The sequence below is a fragment of the Rutidosis leptorrhynchoides genome, chromosome 4 (genome assembly GCF_046630445.1).
Source record: "Rutidosis leptorrhynchoides isolate AG116_Rl617_1_P2 chromosome 4, CSIRO_AGI_Rlap_v1, whole genome shotgun sequence".
Taxonomy (NCBI): domain Eukaryota; kingdom Viridiplantae; phylum Streptophyta; class Magnoliopsida; order Asterales; family Asteraceae; genus Rutidosis; species Rutidosis leptorrhynchoides.
The window spans coordinates 567,114,170-567,135,176 of record NC_092336.1 but is presented as its reverse complement, the minus strand read 5'-3'; the positions used below and the strand labels follow the sequence as shown (position 1 = coordinate 567,135,176).

Sequence of the window (21,007 nt, the reverse complement as noted above, 5' to 3'; positions counted from 1 at the left end):
CCCATCCCCAATTCATCCAGAATAGATGATGGCTAATTGGTTGATCCATTCCAGTCACACTGCTTTCGGAGCTCGAGTGAAACTCCATATCATAATCCGAGAAACTTGAACTAGTGGCGAGTTCCATTTCGTATGATTGAATAAAGGATTTTTCGATATGAAATGATTTTTGAATTCGGATGATATTCTAATTACATAGAATATCTATATATATAGAACAAAAGATTTCGTGGATTACGGAAGAATTTACGAAATATGTCAGGTAAAGTCTACTGTGATAGATATGATAAGATATGAATATTTGTCTATACACTATCTATGCAATAATTGCAATAAGACGCGTCTAGACTTAAGATGATAAACAGGTAATTTCTGACAAGAATGATAAGCAAAACTTTTAATATGCAGATAAGGTCGAAGTCCAGACTCACTAATGCATCCTAACAACTATCAGTTAGACACACTAATGCAAGACCTGGTTCGCTAAGACCACCGCTCTGATGCCAACTGAAACGACCCGTCCATATTACTATAAATGCAGTACGTTATTCATTGGTCCCATAGCGAGGTATTTGACCTCTATATGATACGTTTTAGAAAAATATTGCATTCGTTTCATAAAAAGCACACCATTATTATACATAATGCATGTTTTAAACAATTGTGCGATTATTTAAGAAATAATCCCCATAATACATCAGTTTTCAAATACTACACACTTGACATAACAGTCAAATATAATACATGACAAAGGTTTTATTGAATGCAACATTTCATTTAAACAAAAGCATGAGACTCCATGCACAGCTTGCTCAGATAATGCAACAGCGGAAGACTTTCTTAAGGACCTGAGAATAAACATGCTTAAACAGTCAACACAAAGGTTGGTGAGATATATAGGTTTAGCATCGATATAAATATAGACCACAAGATTTCATAGTTATAAATATATGTACACTCGCAAGTGTATAAAAGTATTCTATAAGTTGTTGAGCGCTTCGGTAACCATACTTAACCATTAATGTAGCATATTCCCTTTATTATGAAATCTCCCTACACTGTACCAAGTGTAGTAAAAACGAAGTATTATGCAACAGTTTACGATACTAGAGCGAATAGCCCGGTTGGGGTTGTCAAACCCGATAGATCTATCAATAGGATTCGCGCTTACATGTTCTTACAACATGTAAATATTAGTTACCAAGCTATTAGGGAAGATATGCAAGGTGGTACAACTCAACGTAGAATATATTTTAAGTACTTGTGTCCATAGTGTAAAATATAAAATGCATGTATTCTCATCCCAAAATATTTTTAGAGTTTAAAAATGGGACTATATACTCACTGTCGTATAAGTATAGTTTCAACAAGTTTTCAACTTATTAAAATATAGCCGACGTCCTTGGATTCACGAACCTATAACAATAATAACGATTCAGATAATAATACATGTGAATAAAATAAAACAAGTTCATAGAATACTTATATATTAATTTTTAACATTTTTATGTTATTAGTCCTTTGTTAGTAGTCTAAAATAGTCCGAAATGTCCAACAGTCCAATAATTGGTATATATATAATCTTAGAATTACCCCCACGATGAATTGTATACGTATTGTCTTTGCATCAACCCAGAGACGTATTGTATACGTATTGTCTTAGAATTTATCAAAACGTATTGTATACTTGTTGTCTTAGGATTTATCAAAACGTATTGTATACTTATTGTCATGGAATGTACCAAGATTATTTTATATATATATATATATATATACAATAATTAACTAAGATTATAATATTTTGTTATACTAATGATAACATGTCCAAATATGTATATAGGATATAGAAAAAGTTAGCAAGGATATGGTTAATATAGTTTTTACAATATAAATTTCCTCCATACAACGTTAATTTTAGCAGATTTTGTTTTGCTCGCTAAATATTCATTACAACTCCGTTTAAAGTGAATAAAATTGCTATGGATTCCTTAAGAAGTTAATCTTTCAAAAACAATTCGAAAAGTTCAGCCCATGTATTAATATTCAGAGTTTTACCCTCTTTTTGTGCCGGTGGACAGATTTGGAAGAATCCCGGCACCCACCCAATATATGATTTTTGATAAAATACTTCCACTTTATCTAAAATCATGAAAAAAATACTGGAAGTCTTATTTACATATATTAACATATTTCCAAAGTCTTAGCCTCGAACTCAAAGTCTAAGATAGGTTTTTAATTCCCAACCCAAAACATCACGCTTTTTACCGAATGGAGATTAAGCGATATATGTTAAGTTTCAAGGTGTTCTTCGTAAGTACAAGTTATAAGTTCTTATATTAACTTAATATAACATCATAATACATATAAATAAGTGTTATTAGAGTTAAGTTAGAAAGATTAGATTAGTTTTTCAAACAAGTTTAGAATCAACTAAACTATGTTCTAGTTTATAAACTCTTATATAGATAGCTATAAACATATGAATTGAACAAAAGTTTAGGCAATGTTAATACCTTGATTTTGAAGCTTGAACTTACTAGAAATAGATGAAGAACAAAGAAAGGGATACTAGAACTAGAGAGAGTATGTGTGTGTAAGTAAACTTGAAGTAAAAATTAGAAAATGGAATGGTAAAAATTTGATCACATATGGTGTCTTTATATACTAGTTGTAATTTATCATTTTGTGAAAAATATCTAGTATAAGTTAAAAACTATTAGGTCATGCATGACATAATAAGATTGATGATGTTATGCATGACATAATATTCCACTAATACATTATAAAGTGTATTCAATACTTTTAAGGATGTTTTTATACTCGTAATACATTGTATGTAAATACACTTTAACATAAGTTAATTACGTCGTTTAAATAGTAACATATATATTGTTCCAAAACTCTTTAAATTAGTAGTATGAAAATATATATATAATACTTTGTTAATATACTTAATGAGATACTTACTTATCATTATATATATATATATATATATATATATATATATATATATATATATATATATATATATATATATATATATATATATATATATATATATATATATATCATGTCATTTTTACAAGTTTTAACGTTCGTGAATCATCGGACAAACTGGGTGGTCAAACGTTTACATAAAATCCATTTCAATTAATCAAGTCTTAACAAGTTTGTTTGCTTATCATGTTAGAAGCATTTAATCATGTAAATATTAATCTCATATAATATATAATCATAGAAAAGTACGGGTTATTACAATATTGAATATATAAAAGTAGTTCAAAAAAATAAATTTGGGATTCAGCTTTATATACTTCGCTTATCGTGTCGGAAACATAATTATACAAAGATTAAGTTTAAATTTGGTCGGAAATTTCTGGGTCATCACAATTTTTAATAATTCTGAAACTATTTTGAAAATTTTGCACCGGTAGTCCCTGAAGTTAACAGCCGTTAGAGATTTAACGAGGAAAGTTAACAGCTGTTAAGTGGCTGGGTATGGATCCGGGTCAAATCCGGGTCGGATATTGGGTCGGTTTAAGCTTTGGATCCGGATATGGGTCACTCGATCCGGTTTAAATTGGGTGTTCAATGGTGGCACATTAAAAAGAAATTAAATAACTCTTTTTGCACATAGGAGACAAAGGAGACAAGAGTGAAGCCCACCAGTCAATCTACTCAAAAATTACAACCCATGCCATAGATAATTTCAAGGTGGTACCAGTATTTTTGTTCTTTCCTTTTACAACCAAATCATATGAAAACCCCACCTAAAACAATACGAAATTCATCAAATCTTCACCAAAATTCATGAAAATTTGCAGGAAGCACCATTAGGACCCGGTAAACATTAACACATTATCAGATTTTGCAAACAAACTCTCAAAATCCATGAATTAATCGAAATCAGTTTCAAAAAAATTGAAATCAAAAAATTTGATAACTTGATGGAAACTTCGAATTAAGACCCGAGATTTTGAGGAATCATTCACGATATGATTACCTTTGTACGTTTTTACTTTTACTTAATTCGATCTAGATCTTCAAAACCCCAAAAAGTCAACAAAAGTCAAACTCGAGATCTAAAAACGAATTTTAGCAAAATACATCTCTTACCTTCAATCGAATCGACATTGTGATGATCTCCAGCTCTGATACCAATTTGTTGGTCCCTTGATTCGCTTATACGGATCTTTAGATCATAAAGAAGCATCGATTTAACGTGTGGATAAAGATAAGTGATAAACATTATGAACAATGAAGAGATAAACTCACTATAATAGATAAATGTCGAGATTACAATATTGATTTAAACAGAGAAACATCGGTGGCTAGGGAAGATCGAGCATGATCTCCCCTATGCACTGGATCGCCAAAACGGCTCTCCCAATTAGGGTTACTCTCTTCTCTCTTAACCCTAAAGAACGCATGAAACTGATATTTATAGGCAAACTAAACATTAAACTTAATGGGCCTCATTTACATGAATGGGCCGCTAGACATTATGGCCCAACAGTTACATATACTCCTGTAACTGATCATTTTCGCGCGTGTACATAAACTAGGTGTACAATGTAATAATAAACGTTATTCACTCAGCGACGGCCATACAAATATGCATCAACAATTTACAATCAAAGTTTTTAAAAAATCAATCTAGAAATATTAAATTGAGATGGATGAAATAATAAATTTAAACTTTAATAGATTTTAAACTAAATAAAGTTAATATAAAAGTCTATCATATTTGGGACAAAATAGATAATTTAGAATTATATATACTAATCATCAAAGAGCCAATGGTTTGAGGGTATCATGGTCACCCTTAAAACCTTGAGGTTGAGAGTTTTAATCTTGCTTAAAACATTTCGTAATGTATATATTCGTGTTAGTATTAAGTGGGTGTGTGAGTTTGCCTTAAAAAAAAGAATTATATATACTAATCCGTCTCAAAATTTATTTTCTTCACAAAAAAAAATACATAATTTAGAAATTATTATTATTATATTATATTTTTTGTTCATTTCTAAAGTAAGAGTAAAAAAAATCTATTTTATTATTCATTTTTTATATATATTTAAGGCGTATTTATTTACATATTATCTAAAAGACAAAACACTATTTCACTATTCATCAACAGTAACCAGGGGTATTTTCGTCATTTCACCTTTTTTTTATCTCCAACGATAAAAGAAACAACTTTCGTAAAAGAACCAACCCTTCAATGTTACCAAAAGATGTCGCAAAAAATTCTTTTTTATAAAAAAATCAACTACCTTTTTTTTCCCCTCAACAATAAAAGATGCAACTTTCGTAAAATAACCAACCCTTCAATACTATCAAAAGATGTCGAAAACATTCTTTTTTACAAAATAGATCAACTAACTTTCAAAAAAAAAAAACGCTAAAAGAAGCAACTTTCACAAAAGGAACAACCCTTCAATATTAGATGTCAAAAAAAATTTTTTTTTACAAAATAGATAAAGACTTTTTTTAACTCGCATTTAAAACGGAGCCCTGGCGTGAAGCTAGTGCTCACGACTAGTTATTTTCTATATACGGGGATAATTTAATTAAGGAAAAACAGTTTGGAACATAAGAGGCTTGAGAATGAACTCTAGTTGGATAGCGCTTGCAGTGAGTCAACTATAAAATGGTCAACGAGTGTTTCGTTAATTTGAAGTAATCAACTTCAATTTCATTTTTCATCATCAATCTGGTAAATTAAGCATGGCAACTCACGGCATCCAAGGAAATTTACTAGAAGTAACTGGTACATATAATAAATTTAGTTTTTCAGCTTATGTTTAATTCATATGTGTTTTTGATTACTTTCTGGACTAATTATGAACATACAGTTTTTTTTTGTAAGTTCATATATGCAGATCTAGCTAGGTTTTAAGAGTTAATGAGGGGTTTTTTTTTTTTTTTTTAATTTTCAGTAATTAGCTGTAATAATTTGAAAGATACTGAATGGATTTCAAGGCAAGATCCTTACGTTTGTGTTGAATATGGTAGCAGTAAATCTCGAACACGTACCTGTACAGGTAATTTATTCAATTCTATTTCTATTATGAGAAAAAAAAATGAAAAATTCAAAATATTTGTTTGTTTGTATGTAATTTAATGTTTGAATAAGGAGGTGTTTGTGTTGTTGGTGCATACGTGTAAGGACCTCGTTCATTTTTAATACGTACGAGAACATAAAGTTTTACACTTTCTTTCCATAATTCCATCCGTACGGATAGAGGACTGTAGCATGGATACGTTACATCCGTACGGATAGACCTGCAGTCTCTATATATAGGCTTGTTGTTGGTGCATAATTGTAAATCCCTAGTTTTGGACTCTTAATCGTATAATTCGGCGTGTAATAATGAATATTGTGACTATTGAATATTAGTTATCGTACGTAAAATGTCTCAAATCAATAGTTAAACTGACCTGACAGTCGACCGACTGAGTCAGTCAGTCGATCGACTGTGACCACTGTCCACCGACAGTGTAGGTAGGTGGAAGTTGATCTTCGATCGACGAAGCAGACTGTATATATACGGGTTTATGCCTAATTTGTTAGGTTACGCATCATATTAACCCTATGTTAGTAAATGGGTATGAAATTGATTATTCCTGATTGTTTCTTGAATCGTAAATCACTTTCCTAATTAACTATTTCGACCCTGCAAGCCTCGGGTGTCACGAAATGTTAATTGAGATAAGACAACAAATCAATTCAATTGCAGGCAAGAACAATTCGAATTATAGTTTTAGTGAGAACGTTTTGTGAATTCTATATGTGTTGTGTGAAAAGCAAAATGCCAAAAACGAATTGTATATTATGTTGATGGCAGTTAATATTGAAAGGATACAACCCTTTCAAATTGCCGGGAATAACTGTTATTTAACAGTCACGACTGTTGGCGGGAAAACCTGTTGGAAACACCTTTTCGGTATAGAACAAAAGTGTATTTTCGGTTGAAGTTTCGGGGCGCTGCCCCCTCGACCCCTGCCCGCTCACCTGGGAGCGGGGCCACCAGCCAGGGGCGCTACCCCTTGGACCCCGTAAGGGGGCGCGGCCCCCTTACCCCCGCCATATTGCGACAGTGTCTAGTCAACCCTTACGGGCGTGCACTCCGCACTTTTCGAACCCGTTACTAAGTATAACTAGATACTCTTGCTTTTCTAGTAAATCCCAATTACCTAAAATGATTGTTAGATGACACTAAAATCACCAACACCGTAGGTCATCCGCAACTCGGTCCCTACGTCCAAATACAACAGAATATAGCTCTAGGCTTCGTGTTAATCAAGATCTTATCTTGGTTTGACTCGTACAAACCCGAAAACCCTTAGATATTCGTATTATTGCACTTTCTATTATTATTCCGCATATAGGTCGTGTTAGATTGATTCTAAGATCCTTGAATAACGTTTACACTTTTTCGGGTTCATTGTCAAGATTATGAACCCTAACACCTCTAAGCCGTATCTGCTCATTCCTAAACGTTCATTGTCAAACCCTAATTGATTACTAATCGTTCCAAGTCAGTTCTTAAGGTAAATCGATCATTAATCAAAGTGTTTTCGACTAAAAACGCTATATCGAGGATTCCGCACTCGATATAGCAATCAACGATTGTTTAAATCCATTTAAACGATCCTACATTTTGTTATAATTTGAAGTTTGTGAATTGGTGTAGATGGAGGGAAGAACCCAGCGTTTCAAGAGAAATTTGTGTATACATTAATTGAAGGATTAAGAGAGTTAAATGTTAATGTTTGGAATAGCAATACAATCAGACGTGATGACTTTATTGGCAGTGGAAAGTAATTACTTATACTCGTATTGGCTCGATTTGAAGTCCTGTTTCCGTTACCGTTTCCGTTACTGATGTTATTTTTTGTTCAAATTTTTGTGGTTCTAGGGTTCAATTGGCAAAGGCTATTTCACAAGGATTTGATGATAGTACTTGGCCATTGCAGAGCAAAAGTGGCAGGTTTGTGTTTTAAGGATTGAATTCTTTACCGTAGTTACACTTGAAAACATGGTCAAGTTAAATGGATTAAGACCGTACTTCTCTTTCTAATACACAACTTTGGTTATACAGGCATGCTGGGGAGGTTCGATTAATTATACACTATTCCAGTGCCAACGTAAGTTCTGTTTATGAATCTTCTGTGCCATTGTAACAAATTATCTTGTATTACGTAGAGGTGGCAAATGGAGGGATTAGGGCGATGTTTCACATAGCCTAGAAACTTATGTAACTTTTGGTATCTCAAGTAATATTTTGTATTTTTGTTGATGTCCAGAAACCAGCGAAACCATCAATCAGTCATGGTACACCAGCTCCAACGTACAGTGCACCCCAGGCCTCACACTACTCTGCACCACCACCACCATATCCATCAGGATCATATCCTCCACCAGCTACTGCAACTCCTTATGCACCAGTTGCAGGTTATCCTGCACAATCACCCTACCCTGCATACCCACCTAATACAGGTGCTTATCCGCCATCTTCGTACCCACCTAATTCTGGTGCTTATCCACCGTCTCATTACCCACCTCAGGCAGCTTCTTATGGACAGCCTTACGGACAACCGTACCCACCTAATCCATATGGATCCCAATATCCTCCTGGTTAGTCTTTCTTTTCTTCCCTATCTTTGATATTTTCCTTTTTTCTTCATACTAAATAAGTAAATATTTTATTTGATTCCGTGATCAGGTCCACCAAACAAAGGAACGTATCCTCCTCCGTATTGAGGCAGAACTCCTACCCCCTAAAACAGAAATGCAATGTAAAAATGGGTCAAACCTGCTAGTTTTTGTTGAAACTGTAAATTCCGTAATGGTGGTTTGATTTTCGTGAGTTGAGTTGGTGTTTAGCTCCTTAGGATTTGCTACTTGTGATGACAAACCTTTATCTTTCTGTATATTTTTTAAATTGTGTTGTTGGTTGTGACTTGTAGGATTAGTTCCTTGAGACCTGCTAGTTATGGCAAATGTTATTCGAATGGACTAAGAAGGGTGTAAGTAATGTAATCGATTCTGTGAAAGTGCTTGGCTGTGCTCATGTATCAGATATATGGTTGACGGTTGTGGAACTGTATATTTTGTTTTGAAATGTATCTTGTTTTCAAGATTAATAATGACATGGAATGGATTCTTTCATTGGTTCTTCATTCATTCTACCAAAATCATCTTTTTTATTATAAAATTGAAATGCTTTATGGTATATAATGTTTAACAAGAATGTGTTACGATGTAGTGACCCGTGTTTAAAATTGAAAATTTGAAATGCTTTATGGTTGTGCAAATTTTGTATAGAGGACTATATTGGAGTTTTGGACAGCTGCATACTAAAGTGTTCGGGTTATATACGTAGTTCAATTTTTTTTTAAAGTCGTGAGATTGATCGCGTGATTCATGTGTGATATATAACAGTTACGTAAGTTGCGCAAACATAATAAATTTCTTTAAGCCAGGGTCATTTGAGCTCACACTTTCACCCCTAGCTGGCTAGTTGAAAGTTTAAACATAATGAAATTTTTATGCTAAAAAATGGAGAGGATTACAATATATGTGAACGTAGTCGAAGAAAGAAACCAGAAACTTAGGGAATACAATGGTTAAACGGCTTGACCAATTACAGCGTTCACATCACCATCACCTTCAAAAGTGTCCGTTGTTTTTTTAATTGACGTCAAAAATCTTCATATATAATGCCTCATCGGTCGTCAAAATTGTCAAATTTTGTCATTTTTTTGTCGCCGTAACATTGTACATATAATTCTTGTTCAAGGACAACAGTGATATTACTCTATCCCATAACAAGTATCATGTTTTAACTTTTAAAAGTTTCTTTTTCAACTTTAATTTTGAATTTTTGTAACTTTGTGATACTCCGTACAATATTTGAAGTAAAGTATATCAATAAAAATTCATTTGTAATCCAGTCAATTCATATATTTTTTATTAAATATTAGAAATTTGCTAAGCACAAATCTTAGGTATGTTGTTACTGTGCATTAAAATAGTTGTAAATGGTAATTAATTTAGACTTTTAAGCAGCGGTTATTGAAATGTACAATCATTTAATGCACACTAACGACAGTTTTAAGGGTCGTTGTTAGAAAAATTCTAAATATTATATAAGACAAATATAAAAGTAATTAATGTAAATTAAAAAAATTCTTTTAAAAGTAAAAATATGACATTAATATATATACTAAATCACGTAAATGACGAACCAATACGGATCTGTCAAGTACCTCTTTTCACTGCCATATTGTAGCAATACTGTAGCACTGTAGCAATTTTTTTTTTTTTTATTTTTTTTTTTGCAAATACATAAAAATCTAATTTCAATTTACTAATACAATCCTATCGTAGTAGAAGCCTAAAAAAATATAGGTAAAAAGGGTTATATTTTTATTTTTCATCACCTTTTTCAATATACTGTATATATTATTTGATTTTTTGTCTTTTAAAAAACCTACTAAAATTATATGGACAATAAGGTTTTTCCGAATAAGTAATTTGTTTAGAAGCCTCAAAACTTAATTTGTTTTGATTCGTTTTGTTGTTAAATTGAGTATTGCAAACCCAGACTGTAACATATATCCAGTTGTTTACGTATTTTTCATTTATATAGTAGAATATTACCATAACAGTTGTCGGCCATTGCGTAAATGGTCTGGAAAGAGTGGACAACATTTTGATGACTTTCAGGTCGAAAACTGTCTAACGATATAGTAATGTTAAAATGACACTAATTCGCCGCGAAACGCGGACCACAAATCGAATGGAGAAAGTAAATTCTTAGGTCAAAAGAATCCAAGGGCTTAAATCCAATTATCAGTTAAGAACACAATGATTAAGCTTGTTGGTTTGACCATTTGGGCTTAAGCTTAAAATCGGATAAGAAAACAATCATAATTCATATTGGTTTGGGCCTAAGCCCAGTAATACGTTTCGCGAACTACGTTTTGTGTACCCTTTATATATCAGTTGGCTCTGACGTCTTTCTCCTACCTCGAAAATTTTAGGGTTTTCAAAAGCATTGCCCGGTGCTTTTTAAATCTATTGTAATGGGGAAGACAAGTGCACGGTACTTTCTAAAAATTAATCCATTATTGATTAATTTAGTAAAATTAATCCATTATTGAGTAATTTAAGGTACTCTGAAATCATTTCAATTTGTATTTAAGTAAGCGCTTTTTTTCTGTTTATTCAGAAAAGAAGAATCCAAGCATGCTGATCGGAAGTTTGAGAAGAAGCTCGAGTTCTATGCCAGTATGTGTTGCTTCAATTTATGACTGATTTCAATTTGTTGTACAAAAATGTATTATTGACCTGTGATCCATATATACTGAAAATTAGATAATTAGTTTTTCTTTGTTTAATTAATTAGTAATGAATTATATGTATTAGCAATTTCAATTTGATTTAACTCGTGCATTGTTTCTTCAATCAAAATTAGACCGTGTTTCTAATATAAATTGGGGTTGATTTTTCAGAGGTTAAAGATACAGTTGCTTTAGGTGCTCAAAAGGCAATCAAGAAGGTTTGTTTATGTTTTCCTTGATTAAACTGGTTCATTTTATCATAATAATAATTGTAGCAAAACGCTTAATATTTTCAATTCTCACTATCTGTTTCCTGTACTATTCTCGTTTATGATGCGTATGATTTACATTATTCTGTTCTTCAATAGCATGAGTGTTCTAAACTTTATACATACACATATGCACGATAACCTAATAACGATAAGTGCAGTTTTGTGACATTATGTAGGTCTGGCAGTGGCGGATCCAGGAAATTTTTTCACCGGGGGCGAATTTTTTTTAAAATGCAGGGAATTTTTTTTTGCAAAATATAGAGGTTTTTTGGGGCAAAATTTGAAAGTTTTTGGGCAAAATACGAAGGTTTTGAGACAAAATATGGAGGTTTTGGGGCAAAATATGAAGGGTTTGGGGCCAAAATTTTTTCCCACCGGGGGCAAAATCGAAAAACCGAAAAAATTTGCACTAATATTTCGAAATCCACCGGGGGCGGCCCCCCCCTCCCTCTTAATGCATTGGATCCGCCTATGAGGTCGGGTGAAGCTTATTGCAGTTTTGTATCTTTTGAGTTTGGTATCGTATATATTCATCAATGGACCACAAAATTCATGTTTAGTGTGCAATTATATTGTATATTTAGTGCTGGTTAAAGTTATTTTGTCTTTGTTGTTAGAAGAAATGTGCATCGATCAAGTTAATTTTATATACTCACCAATTGCCAGATGTATTAAGACTGACTAGGTTGTAGCTTCAAAAGGAGACCAGACCACGCTTGTTTTGTATTCTGAGGGCATTAAGGCACTTCTTGGTCTACATTTGGTAACGACGCTCAACAATCGTTCGGCACAGCGTCATAGCCGCTTCCTTTAAGTTATTTGAATTTGATTTTTAGTTTAAAAAACTGTATTGAAAGAAAATAAGGTTTTGCTAAAATAGTTGTTTTTGCATATCAGAAGAAGAAATTAAGAAGCAGACAGAAGAAATTGAAAGCATACAATCTTTCATCCTTGGCAGAGTTCTTACCTGACGTGGGGCCTTCGAAGCAACCAACTCCTGCCGATTTTAAGGTTACTAGTAAATCAAGGCAAAAACTCGTGTAAGTGCTTTAAAATTTGAATTTGCTTGTTTGTATCTGGTTTATTTGTTGATTTTCTCTAATTAATATATTCGTTTATCAGAATGAAAGAGTCGAATCAATTGAAAACAGTTCTTAATGATCCTGTTTTTAAAGCCGATCCATTGGCAGCCTTACACCAACATTTACAAAGCACACAGCCTGTTTCGGATGATAAACCCCCACACAAGAAGAAAAAAGCTGGAAAGAAAGGAAAGAAGAAGAAGAAATCTAAAGCAACAAAAGGAACTCCGTCCATGGAAGAATGAACCACAACTGGATATTCTGTACCCTAATTTTTGTCGCTTTTATAGTCTGTTTTGGAGACTTTATTGATTGCTTGAATATTATTTAAGTATAAGATTTTGAGTTACGTAAGCATCATGCAATGTTTTTCTTAATGTTGAGTAAATATTGGGATATGTTGAAGCAGTATTTTTATTAACTGATCTTGTTGTGATCAAAGCTTTTGCCGTTTCATATATGCTTCAAACTGAATTGAAGTTGATCAAAGTGTAGGATAAGGAACTTGTAGACTTGTAGTTAATACATTTCATGAAATTCTACACATGATCACTCTTCGTAAAATCGTTTAATGAGAAAAACAATTTCTTTGCGATAAAAACGCACACAAAAAGTTCATTTACATAAGTTCAATAACTAATGAAGTTCATTTTTTTTTTTTTTTTTTATCAAAGCTAGTCTATCGTATACAAAACAAGTGAAGGTATTTGCTTAACGTATTTGTACCATGAAGCTAGAAAAGAAAATTGTACGTCACTTGGATTATTAAAATAGGATTTGACCATTGTTTGCTGCAACTTATTTTGCACTACATATTCAGTTTTGATCCTATTTTTCTAATGAATACAAGCAACAATCTTGGACTTCACCAAGTCAAGAAACCTCTTACAACCAAAGCATACAACCTAAGTGCAGGATATAATGTAAACAAAACATAAACCAACCACAAACTAAAAGTACAAAATTCTAAATTATTCCACTCTTGTTGCAACATCAATCTCACCAAAACTGGGATTTAAACCAAAACCAGCCATCAACAAATAACATGACTACAAGTCAAGGAAAACAAACTCCTCGACAGCCGGGATCTCACCGATCCTCTTTAAAGCTGACTTGCTTGGTTGCTCATCCACACCAATAGCCATAATCGCTTGCTTACGTGGTGCAGTCCTACCAACACTCATGAAACTCACGTTCACATTTTCTTCACCAAGTAAGCTTCCAACGGTCCCAATCATACCAGGCTGGTCAACTTGTCTGCAAAGAATAATATTCCCTTCTAAACTCACATCAACTTCAAAACCTCCTACTTTAGTCAAATGTGGAACTCCATCTTTGACCTTTCCTTCCACCGTCACCTCACCCGTTTCAGAAATTGCACTCGCGAACCTCGACTCAACATTCGCGATCTGGACCTTAATACTCTGAAGTGGGCTCTCGGGTGAACCGTCTAACACCACCCGTTCTTCACTGATACGGACCCCTCTTTGTTTGGCAGTGAAATCTGCATTCACTAGGTTAACAAACACACTAGATATGGGCTCGATTAGACCTTTGGTGACCATGGCTCGAAGTAGTCTTGTGTCGAGATCATCAGGTGCTCTGGCAGACGTGTAGGTCACTTTTACGGATTTCACTCCACTTCCACCTGCTACTAGTTGTACAGCTAACCTACCGAGTTTTTCAGCAAGTGTAACATAAGGTTTAAGCTCTGTAAGAACCTGCATTTAACAAAATAAAACATATTTATGACACACTAAACTCTTAATCAATCAATCAAAGATTATGATAATATAACTGATAATAGTACTACCTCAGCAGGAACCATTGGAGCATTGACTGCAGTAGCAGCTAGCTCACCTCTTAAAGCTCCAACAACAGCTTCAGCAATTTCAATAGCCACTCCTTCCTGCATATATCTCAAATATTAATTTCTATAATTAAACATAAAACTTTAAAAAATCAAAATAATTCCCAAACCTGAGCTTCTTTGGTACTAGCACCAAGATGAGGAGTAACAGTTACATTCTCATGGTGTATCAGCTTGCTATCTTGTGGTGGTGGCTCAACAGTGAACACATCAAGAGCTGCCTGCAATTGTACAACACAAATTTAAATTAAAACAGCTAACAAACTTTAAAGATTATAATTATATTATTAATATCAAATAAAAATACCTGTGCTACAATGCCAGCATCTAATGCTCTGACTAATGCGTCTTCATCTATAACTCCACCACGAGCAACATTAACAATTCTTACTCCTTTCTTCATTTTCGTAAAGTTCTCATCATTCAGAATTTTGTTTGTAGCAGGAGTAAGTGGCATGTGAAGAGACAAAAAGTCGGCCTTTGAAATAGCTTCATCAAAACTAACCAAATCAACTCCAATAGCATGAGCACGGTCAGCTGGTGCGTAAGGGTCGTGTGCAATTACATGCATACCAAGCCCCTTTGCACGTCTAGCTACTTCGGTTCCAACCTTACCAAAACCCATCACTGCAAGAGTCTTGCCGACAAGTGACACCCCAACATACTTGTTCCTCTGCCATTTCCCTGTTTCAATCACATTTTCAATAAACCTATTTATTAAGAGCCAGAACATGAATCAACAATTATAACATTTTCTCAAAATTATCAAATTAACAAAGATGTTGGAAACAAAAAAATTGTGAAGTTTCACCAATTTTGAAAAAAAAAAAAAAAAAAAAAAACTTCATTTAGTTGCCCTACTTCAAAATGTAAATCATAATTAAACAGTAAATACAGAGATCTATATTAAATTTTGCCAAGAAAAAAAAACCTAGATTTAAACAAAAATCAGCAAAACCACAATGCACAACACCTGTTCGACGAAATGCCAAACAGAACATTTACTAAATCACCAAATCAATCAATAAAAGAACAAAATAGAACACAAACCAGCTTTAATAGAGGCATCAGCCTGAGCAACATTCCTAGCCATGGCAGTCAAAAGCGCGATCCCATGTTCAGCAGCCGCAACAGTATTAGCAGTAGGTGCATTAACAACAAGACACCCATGTTCAGTAGCAGCACCCAGATCCACATTATCAATACCAACACCAGCACGTCCCACAACTTTAAGCCTACCACCAGACGATTCAAACACTTCACGGCTGACTTTAGTACCACTTCGTACAATCAAAGCATCACATAACGAGATCTTAATACACAGCTCTTCAGGACTTAGGTTATACGAACAATCAACATTAGCAAAATCTTTTAGTAAATTAAGTCCTGCTTCACCGAGTTTTTCGGCGACTAAAACCGTTGGTTTTGCGTCCATTGAATAGACAACAAATACAGGGCGGCGGTTGTCGTGGCGGCGGGGGAGAGAAACGGTGACGGGAAGTTTCCATCGGAGAGATGATAGGGAGGTTAGTTTGATTGGTGATTTTGATGATATGAGGTTTGATGTAAGTGAAGATGAAGCCGCCATTGAAATGAAATGGTGGTGGTGTTCTGCTCCCCCCTTTTCACCAACTGTGTTTACTTTTTTAACAATGTACGCAGTTACAAAGGGGGTAATGTGACATTATATATAGTGGGTTGAATGTTTTAAAAATCTTTTAAATTATATATTTAAATTTAATTCTACTTTACTTTTAACGTGCGGGCTAGCGCGTGTTTTGAAAAGGGGGTTTACTAAATTACCATCTCAGTGCATGAAAGTTAAAGTAGTAATTTTGTTTTGTAGTTATTTGGTGAGTACCCACTTGGCCACCGTCATCTCCAGTGGCGAATCTAGGATTCGAATCTAATGGGGTCTCTAAAAAATTTATTCGATAACTTACTTGAACGAAAATTGACTGTGTTCGGGTCGGGTCGGGTCGGGTTTTATCGACAAAAGGAAAACATAAAACAAAAGTTATGTAATATTATTTGAAATCAAAGTTTGTACAAAAATATCATATATTTCAATCTACAAAAGACTAAATTCAATTTTTGTATACTTTTTGAAAGGGACTTGATAATCATCCTCTTCAAGTACCATTTCTTGAACATGAGGTTGTTCTTCAGCTAAGTTTTTAGTTCCCGAATCACTAACAGAATTCCTAGACCCCACTGACTTTTTGAAATAGCGTAACATGTTATAGGTAACTGTCAAATTTCAAAAGAAGTGCCACAATCAAATTTATAAGTATTTGTCACAATCAAATTCCAAAAGATAATAATATTATAAACTATATCTTAGAACACTAACTGTAAATATGCAACTAAAATTAGAGCAATCAAGTAATAAGCAATAATAACAAATTAACAATCAAGTAATGTACTCCGTAAGTCTTAGTCATAAGTTATAAGTTAATATAATTAAAATTAATATAAATCAGTTAGTCAACACTTTTACCACTATATGAGTAATAAAGAAATAAAAGCCCTAGTTGTCTGTACCATAAATGAAAACAATTTTAAGGAAAAGCAAAATTGATAGAAGAATAAAAGAATATTATGTTCGTACCATATATATGGATGGCTAGATGAGTAAGATTGGGAGTTACTCTCTTTGTCACTTTGCCAAAATCTCAGAACAGGGTTAGGAATTAGAAAGGAGTGGACTAGTGGAGTAATGGAGAAGTACTGAAGTAGGTAAAGCACATTTGAAAAAGTGACTAAAAATTAGAAAAGGAGTGTACTAGAATTACGTGCGAGTTTTTTTTATAATATTTAAATATTTAATATTTAGTGATCCATACTATAAAATCATATAAGTGGGTTAATTTCAAATATTTTAGTAGTCCAAATTATAAATTTACAAATTCTCAAAATATATGGGGTCCTACGATTTTATTTAGTGGTGTCCTATACAATTTTTAATGCTACTTTGTAAAAAAAAATTAAAAAACTAGTGGTGTCACAGGACCCCACGGGACAACATGTAGGATCGCCCCTGGTCATCTCGCCTGTAGTTCATTTTTCATTTTGTTTTTCGCATTTCTTCTCCTTTTTCGCTCTCGTTTTCAGGTGACCCAAAGCTTCCTTTTTTGTTGGGACAAGAGCGTTTCCGACGTCTATTGCCTCTCCACCGCCGTTTCTGTGGTGGTTTGGCTATGGTTGCTTTGGATGTTTTTTGTGCCCTTGACGTTTTTCCTTTGGCCGGTTATGGATCTGACGGAACTTTTCTGTCAGGTGGTGGTCGACGGTCTACCATCCCGTTGGTGGTGGCTGGCGGTCGTTTCACTGTGGTTGGGGTGTTCCGGCGGCTTAGCTTTCTTCCCTTGAGTTTTCGCCTCACGTCACCGTGCTTGATGTTGCTGGTGGTCCACCACCCAGTTGGTGGTGGTAACCGGTGATTGTTAGGTGTTGTCTGCTTGCGGTGGAGGCTCGGGGTGGTCTGGTGGTGGTGGTGCGGATTTGTGGTGGTTTAGGGTTGATTGATGTCGTGATTTTGTGTGTAAGCTGTCTTCCTTTCCGGCAGTGCTTTCGATTTGGTCCAGGAGACGATCTCCTGTTCGAGATCTGGTTCTAGATTGAGGGAGGAGTTTTTGTTTTTTGCAGTTGAAGTATAACAACCCGAAAAATTCCGATAAATTTTAAACAAATTTTTAAGCTGTTTCAATTATCTTTGATCAATTCCGACGATTCACGAACAAATAATTTTAAATGAATATATAAACTTGAAATATAATACGACTTAATTGTTATAATTAAAAATGTAAAACTTTATACAAGATAATATTGTTGTTATATTTTATTATTATATTTAACAATATTATCATTATCATTATCAGTATTGTCAAAAACAATACTATTATTAATATTGTTATTATTATTATCAAAATTATTATTATCATTATTTATCATCTATTATGATGGTTAGTAATATCATTAACATAATATATCTTTAACATTATTATTAGTATTATTGTTAATACTTAACATGAACATTAATATAATAAAATATCATTATCATTAATATCAATATTATTATCATTATAAAAAAATAATACAATCTTTTATCATTATCATTAATAATACTATTATTATCATTTTTATTAACATTATTATTATTATTAAAATCATTATTAATATAATTATTATTATTAATATTAATATTATTATTATTATTATTAATATAATTATTAATTATTAATTTTAGTTAAATAATATGAAAAAGACTAATACCTAAATTAGGTATCAACTTTTAATTTTATATTAAAAATCGTGATCTGCAATCTATTTTTTTATTTTTATAAGCCATCGTGATATTTCTTTTATCTGCTTTTTATTTTTTTATTATTCTGCTTTATAATTTTTATATATTTCTATTTGGGATTCATAATCGACATCCACAAAAAAAAAATTGAATCATGAATCTCCTTTACACTCTATAAAAATTTCGTCTGCAATCCAAGAAGAGAAGAACTGCAAAAATCAAATAAATATATATAAAAAAACCCCGTCGGTCTCTGTTCGTGTTCTTTTTTTTAAAACCTTGAATTCGAATCCAATTTTAAAAATTAAAAATGCAGTTAGGTTAGTATTCGTCTAGTAAAACTATCTACAAAATATCAAATTCCAATTCGTTGTATTGGAATCGAATTCCTGAGTCAAAGTTATATTCTCAAAAAGTCAAACATTTGTTCTTCGATCAAATTGAAGGTTTAGAGGTAATTTCTGTCAAAATTGATAATTCCATAAGTTTCTATACTTGATTTAAAACATATTTCATGTTATGATCATAAGCTAAAAACACTTGGAAATCAAAAATCAATTTTTTTTTTATTATTCAAGTCGTAACAGCAGCAGTTGTTTTAAATTTTTTTATTATTTTTTTCTGTTTTAATTAAGTAAATCAATCACTTATCGTTGCTGTTTCGATTCCACATCATAATTCAAGTCTGGAACAAGCTATTAGGATTGTTAATGGTTTTCAGTCGATTATATTTGAAGAAGATAATGAAACAGGAAATTTCTGGTTAAGTAAATAATGGGCGTGAAATTAAAACAGAAACTGGATTGGTTCCGATGGTTGGGGAGGTGTCGGGTTTACGAGAGGTCTTGGGTTCGAGTCCCGTTCATGACAACTTTTTTTTTTCAAAAAGCTTTTAAGGTAATCTTATATTTTTACATTTATTATTATTATTAAGTTAATTATTATTATTACAAATATTAACAATATGATTATTATTATTAACATTAGTATTAAGATTATTATTAATAAGATTATTATTAAATAATAAGATTATTATCATTAAAAATATTATTATTAAAACTATAATTAAGTAATATCATTATTAATAATATTATTAAATATATATTATTAAAATTATTACCATTATTATTATTATTATCATTTAGTAAAATTATTATTATTATAATTATTATTATTATCATTTTCATTAAAATTAATATTATTATAATTATCATCAGTATTGTTATTATTAATATTATCATTATGATCAAATACAACTTTTATTTACTATTACTAATATTATTTTACCAAATAAATATTGTGTATAAAAAAATATACTTATAAGTAATATTACATAAAATTAGGTATTAATCACATTAACCATTCTTATATAAATATTGATAATGCTAAAAACGAACATATATTTCATAGCATTATCCCTCAAGAAAGACAAGCTTTTAGTTGCAATTGTTCTATTTACAAGTGATATTTGTTTAAATATTAAAAGGTGAAGATAAAAGACAGATTCGACGAATTGAAGACGCAAATGACCAAAAATCTCAAAAGTACAAAGTACAATCAAAGTGATTCAAATTATTGATAAGAAACGTCTAAAAGTTACAAGAGTACGAGCCGCAAAACGCAAAGTACAAGATATTAAATAGTACGCAAGGACGTTCAAAAATCCGGAACCGGGACCAGAGTCAACTCTTAACGCGCGACGCAACGGAGCAAAAATTACAAGTCAACTATGCACATGAATATAATATAATATATAATTAATTCTTAAAATTATATATATTATATTATTTATTAAAACCGTCGGCAAACTAGTAAACAAAAGCATGTGGCCTGATCCAGCTGGCCACGCGATCGCATCGCCTGGAAGAACAAAACTCATACGATCGCATGGCCCCAAAAGTTGGGTCAGGTCCTATAAATTTCGCGTGTTTTGGCCGAATTTCTTACATAATTTTCAATCTCTCTCTCTCACAGATATATATATATATATATATATATATATATATATATATATATATATATATATATATATATATATATATATATATATATATATATATTATAATTTTAATTTTAATTTTAATTTAAGATTAATAATAATAAGGGTATGTTAGCGAATGTT

General features: G+C 32.4%; 3 protein-coding genes across 3 annotated transcripts; 2 read left to right on the top strand and 1 right to left on the bottom strand.

Moving 5' to 3' along the window:
• Positions 1-5,597: 5,597 nt before the first annotated feature.
• On the top strand, positions 5,598-9,189 carry LOC139845361 (uncharacterized). Its single transcript, XM_071835624.1, has 7 exons — positions 5,598-5,773; positions 5,943-6,047; positions 7,701-7,827; positions 7,926-7,997; positions 8,109-8,154; positions 8,314-8,644; positions 8,733-9,189. The coding sequence occupies exons 1-7, from the start codon at positions 5,731-5,733 to the stop codon at positions 8,768-8,770; spliced, it is 762 nt and encodes a 253-aa protein (XP_071691725.1). The 5' UTR covers positions 5,598-5,730; the 3' UTR covers positions 8,771-9,189.
• Positions 9,190-11,043: 1,854 nt separating this feature from the next.
• On the top strand, positions 11,044-13,063 carry LOC139845360 (uncharacterized). The gene is made up of 5 exons (XM_071835623.1): positions 11,044-11,117; positions 11,244-11,302; positions 11,527-11,573; positions 12,525-12,667; positions 12,750-13,063. Exons 1-5 carry the CDS (start codon positions 11,098-11,100, stop codon positions 12,952-12,954), a joined length of 474 nt encoding a protein of 157 aa, XP_071691724.1. The 5' UTR covers positions 11,044-11,097; the 3' UTR covers positions 12,955-13,063.
• Positions 13,064-13,443: 380 nt separating this feature from the next.
• LOC139845359 (D-3-phosphoglycerate dehydrogenase 1, chloroplastic-like) lies at positions 13,444-17,211 on the bottom strand. Its single transcript, XM_071835622.1, has 6 exons — positions 17,191-17,211; positions 15,630-16,220; positions 14,887-15,263; positions 14,690-14,800; positions 14,523-14,618; positions 13,444-14,430 (listed from the first exon to the last, which is right to left on the bottom strand). Exons 2-6 carry the CDS (start codon positions 16,165-16,167, stop codon positions 13,759-13,761), a joined length of 1,794 nt encoding a protein of 597 aa, XP_071691723.1. The 5' UTR covers positions 16,168-16,220; positions 17,191-17,211; the 3' UTR covers positions 13,444-13,758.
• Between the last annotated feature and the right edge of the window lie 3,796 nt (positions 17,212-21,007).